Consider the following 5,344-nt stretch of genomic DNA (forward strand, 5'->3'; position numbering starts at 1 on the left):
TCACTTACGAGACTCAACATCCCGAACCTATCTTCTATGTCTCTCTCACACCCACAGTCCCACGGCGCGGCCTCTCTCATTTTCTCACCAAATCGCCAATATTGCCCAACGTCGGTAGCCGATTTTCCATGGTCAAGGGTCATCGGTAAGTCCTCTCTTAATTTCATGCTTCTTCCATTGATTTTCATTTGGTTGACTGGTTCTTTCCAAACGTACTTTGAGTATTCTTTATTTTGTCTGCACAGTTTCAATTGGATAATCTCGCGGTCTTGTATCTTCATAGGTTATGTGGCGACTGAAGACCCAGAAGAATTTTTAGAAAAAGAAAGAAATAATTTCAGAGGAAGAGAGAAATTTAGAGAAAGAATGATTTAGATTTGAATTGTGGCGACCGAAGACCCAGAAGAACAGGCGCGCAATAGTCGTCTCTAGTATTTCTTTCATCGTTTTGGGCAAGTCTTGGAGGGGTTTTTGGCAGTCAGAATAACGGTCAAGAAGAAAAAGAAGAAGACTTAGAAATGGCTTCAAAAGCTGTTGTTCAAGAACAACCCAGTGGCAACAATAGTAAATGAAAATAATCCAATTTTATAACACCGATCATAGTTTGGACTGATTTTTGAAGGGATTATTGATCAATTTTGGGATGCACTCTTTTTCTTTCTTTAAGTTGATCAATTACTACTGCAGACCAATCAGACGAAAAGATTAATATCAATTAAGTTAGGTTATTTAAGTATTATATGATAAGGATAGCATTGCAAGATTAACTGACCCTTCTTAGTTGATATTGGATAAGTGGTGTCATTCTATTATGTGGTGGGAGTTTGAGTAAAGTGTTTCATTCTTAGAGTTGCAGCAGGCATATTGGGACGGTTGATTAATGAGTATTTTAGTGTTTTTAGTGTTTCATCAATCTGCTCAAGTTGGGATGAGTATTCTATTGTAACTTTTTTTTCTGGGAACATTATCTCTATCCTCTTTTTGATGGAAGAATGCATCTCTTTAGAAGTTCATGCTGTAAATGGAAGTCATTGTTGAATAATACTTCGCTCATCTCTCTTCTCACTTCATGTCTGTGAAATAGGTTGAGTAATACACTTAAATTTGGAGGCGGCTAAATTATCGGACATGGGATGGATGATTGTTGTGTTGTGGTTGAGGCTGAAAATCTGATTGTTATCGGTATATTTTGTGTTAGAGATTCCATTTATTGGCTTTCTTCTTGTTACACTTTTTTAACCAGATTTTGTAAATATAGAATTTAAATTTCAGTAATATGACATATATAAATTTGCTCAACATTCTATAACTTCGCTTTTTCTAGATTGGTTTTTCCACATTTGTTGTTATACATGGTGTTAACTAGAAGGAGAGTTGAAACAGGGTGAAGTAGGGGAAGTGTGGTAAGAGTTGAGAAGGGGAGGAAATGGCTGAGATTGCTACTGTCTGAAGTAGGGAGGTCAAAGTCACTAGAAGGAGTTTCTACTGTGCAGCAGCGGTAGTGCCAACCTGGGGAAGCATTGGCTGAATGGAGGTCTTCTTAGCACTAGTCAAGTGTAATCTCTGCACGATATTAGTCACATGTTATCTCTGCATTTTTGTCTTACACTACCTTGAGGTGTTCATCACATGAGAAATCAAGATGCTGGATTGAGAAGGAAAATCTGCAGACAGATGCAGGGATTGATACAGAAAAACTATTAACAAGCCTGAAGTGATTGAAATTATATTGCTCGTATTTATTGGAAGTTAGGGTGATTCTTTAACTCTTGTTATTTATTGACCTTTTTTACTTATGTAAGAAAGAAAAACATGCCTATATTTTTCTTTGCTTTTAGAATTTTGGATCTGGATTTTGTACAGATATTGTTACATTTTCAAGCTCAGTTAAGAATTATTATTGGAGTTATTTGAGATAGTTATTTTCTATTATGTTTTGTGGTTAATATACGTGAATCACTCTACAAAAAAAAGGACCTACGACAACATTTGTTCAACATTGCAAAAGAGAGGCTTTTGCAATGTTGAAGAAACGTTGCAAAAACTCTTCCCTCAAGGGCAACATCAATTTTCGCAACACGCGTCAAAATGTTGCAAAAGGTCTTTTGCAATGTTTTTTGGCCGTTACTAAAACCTTTTTTTGCTATAGTGAAAATAGGAACATTGACCAATAAACATGATTTCAAATTGTCAATTTAAATTGTCGAACTAAAAATGGATTAATAAGGGGATTCTACATCTTAACAATATTTCTTGCGAATTTGATAAGTTTTCTTTACATTGCTTTTAAGTTAGTTGATAGATTTAATAGTTTTTAGTTACCACTCGATTTTACTATTCGATTAAGAGTAGTGTGAGCTTAAACTTGATCAAACACATAGTTCTCGTGGGTTCGACACTCTATACACCACTTTATTACTTGTTTATGATCTCGTTCACTTGCGAGTAATCAAACGACCAGTCTCTATTTATAAAGAACATCTTATACATAATAGAAAACATCTTTAATTTAGATAGAAGTGTTTTATACATTCCAACAATACTATCCAGTTTTGCTCTTCATTTTGCTTTTTCAAGATACATTTATTGACTTCTCTCTATTTTTTATTTAATATAGTTATTTTATACATGAATGGCCAATCAATTTAAATATAATTTAAACAATTTAAAAGAAAAAATACTAAAATCTGTAACTTATTAAATGTAATAATTATAAAGTAAGGTTAAAATTTGATCAGTTTAAAATTCACATAAGATAGAATTGAATTTGTTAAGTAGAATTGAATTTGCTCGAGAAAGAGTTTCGAGCAGAATACACGTCAATTAATTGTCGTGGCTCTGTATTATAAATCAAGTCGGAGAATTAAAGTAAAATGGTGAGTCTTAGTACTCATTCTCATTTTAATCTCAAAATCAATCTTATCAATTATTTACTTAATCATAAAAGTTTTAGTCAAGAAATTAGAACTCTTAGTAATAAACTTTTGTAATGGTTATTTCGCTCAATGATAAATAAAAAAAGGTTCTCCTGGAAATTATAATCTGGTCTCAATAAATCCACCTTACAATGAAATTGATGATGTCGTATGCCTACTATTTTACCCGAATACTTATATAGAGGAAATTAATAATTTGTACAATACTACAATCTATGACAACTCCAACATCCCTCCTTTGTTATGATTATTTTGTTTCCTTAGTTGAAGATTTCACTGATTTCCATTTGTTTCCTAGTAATGACATCTTCCGTTATTCTTTAATTCTTCCGATTTGGCTCTCCCTTTTCCTTTTTCAAACTGAAAACAGTTACCCTATTTCAGTTATTTAATTAATATATTCAAAGTTTATTAAAAACTTGAAATTTTTTTGGAATCCAATTAATATCTAATGTAACCCATAAGGAACTTTACTCACTTATCGGACAAATTTAATTTAAAAAAAAAAAAAAAACAAGAAAACATGTATAAAATCAATAACAAAAATTATGCATGGGTGTGATCGCAAGAGAAACACAATTTGATGTTAATGATGTAAAAAGAAAATTACTTCTTTATTAACAGAATAAAAGGGAAATATAAGATAATCCCAAAGCAATTCATCTTGCTGACATTGAGAAAATTGCGCATCAAGAACACCTTATGAAGGGGGGAAAAAAAAAGAAAAGAAAAGGCGCCCCCTGGAACATAACTTAGTGGTACAAAGGACAGGAGTGAGGTAGTCTCAGCCTTACTGACAGCCGCAGTGTAAGGGTTCGATTCCTGGTGAACACCAGTGTACAGGCAAACTCTTGTTCTCTGATCTGATGGGGCACATTCCGCGATTTACTTTTCTCACGATACTCTAGGAGCTAGACGATGAGGGCCTTCAAGGTTGGAGTTCAATATTTAGAGAAAGAAAAAAAAAAAAAACAAATCATCCTAAGCTACTCTTATATAACATCACCAATCACCAGGTAGTAAAACACAAAATTTATGTCATTCTCTCACATGAAAGATACCAACTAAACATTATTTACCAGACCCAAAACTGACAACCTTATTGGGTACACAATCAACTCAAAACGGCAAATAGGACAATTTTCGCTTGTGTTTAGCCATTCGAAAATGCAATTGCTGTGGAAAACATGAGAACACGTCAGAGTTGAGACCAACGACTCTGCCGGAATCTCTTCTAAACAAACTGTACAAATCTCGACCTCGTCATTCTCATTCTTGTACGGGACTATCTTCTCTGACGGCCATAAAATTGTATCCATACTTACTGGATCAAATTCCATCAACTGTAAAGAACTTCCATCTCCATCATTACAATATAACTTTTTTAAATGAACCTCCAAGATCATCTCCCGGACCGTGGTATCTCTGGTTCGTGCATAGTAAATTAACTCATCGGCGATTTGTTCTTTAAAGTTCTGATTTCTTATGCTATAAATTTCGAGTTCTGACAGCAGAAGTTGTTTTAACTCATCATCAGCAGCCGCAAAATCGACACGAATGAGTTTTGTTTTTATCAACAATAGCTCTAGTCCTTGAGCTTCCACATAAAGATTGCCTTGATGATTTACCAAGTGTTTAATGATTTGAAAATTGAATCCCACTTCAGTATTTGTTGTTGATGAAGTGTCATTACCAACCTCTGGTTCTGGAAAATCCAGTTCACGTACGGATGCCCACCAATAGTAGGAGTCCATATTCAAGATTCAGTAAAAGGCTTAAAATCCAGTAGAGGGAGAGAGATTATTTATGGGAAAATCAATGAATATTGCGTGCGGATATAGTGAGAGAGAAAATTTATCTTCTGGGAAAACAATGAATTGATTATATACAGGTTTTGGAAATCTGAATTCGTGTGGAACTAGGATTTAAGATTACAGTTCTTTGGTAATTATAGATTCCTTCTGAATGTAAAATATGGAAACATTATTATAATGGGTTAAAATTACTTGTATATTTGTAAACGGCAAAACAAATATATGGACATGAGTTTAATATTTTGAGATAAAGTAATATTTTTTTCTATGCTAATTAGAATTAAAATTTATTTTGAAAATAGGACTCTAAAATGTGGTTTTTATTAACTCTAAAATACATTGAGGGCCTATCTGGTTACGATTCTAGATAGATTTTTAGAAAATTTTTGGCCATTATGGGCCCCACATCTGCAAGAAAAGTGGCCAGAAAAGGGGCAGCTGCAGCAGCCGCCTTTCAGAAATCATTTGAATTGTCAAAATTATCCTTGTGTCAGATAAAAAGAATAACAATGTAGGGACAAGATGGTATTTTCACCTAAATTACTATCTAACTGATTGGTGAAGTCAAAGTTTGCTACCATTGTTTGGGCCCCA

At 33.7% G+C, this 5,344-nt stretch overlaps 1 protein-coding gene and 1 long non-coding RNA gene across 2 annotated transcripts; one reads left to right on the forward strand and one right to left on the reverse strand.

Annotated features, from left to right (window-relative positions):
* Positions 1-1,916, forward strand: LOC111394339. Its single transcript, XR_002702575.1, has 3 exons — positions 1-145; positions 246-1,182; positions 1,325-1,916. It is a non-coding gene; the product is annotated as an uncharacterized LOC111394339 (long non-coding RNA).
* A 1,693-nt stretch (positions 1,917-3,609) lies between these two features.
* Positions 3,610-4,884, reverse strand: LOC111394907 (E3 ubiquitin-protein ligase rnf8-A-like). Its single transcript, XM_023020957.1, has one exon. The coding sequence runs from the start codon at positions 4,688-4,690 to the stop codon at positions 4,001-4,003; it is 690 nt and encodes a 229-aa protein (XP_022876725.1). The 5' UTR covers positions 4,691-4,884; the 3' UTR covers positions 3,610-4,000.
* Between the last annotated feature and the right edge of the window lie 460 nt (positions 4,885-5,344).

Source organism: Olea europaea, chromosome 5 (assembly GCF_002742605.1).
Source record: "Olea europaea var. sylvestris chromosome 5, O_europaea_v1, whole genome shotgun sequence".
NCBI lineage: Eukaryota > Viridiplantae > Streptophyta > Magnoliopsida > Lamiales > Oleaceae > Olea > Olea europaea.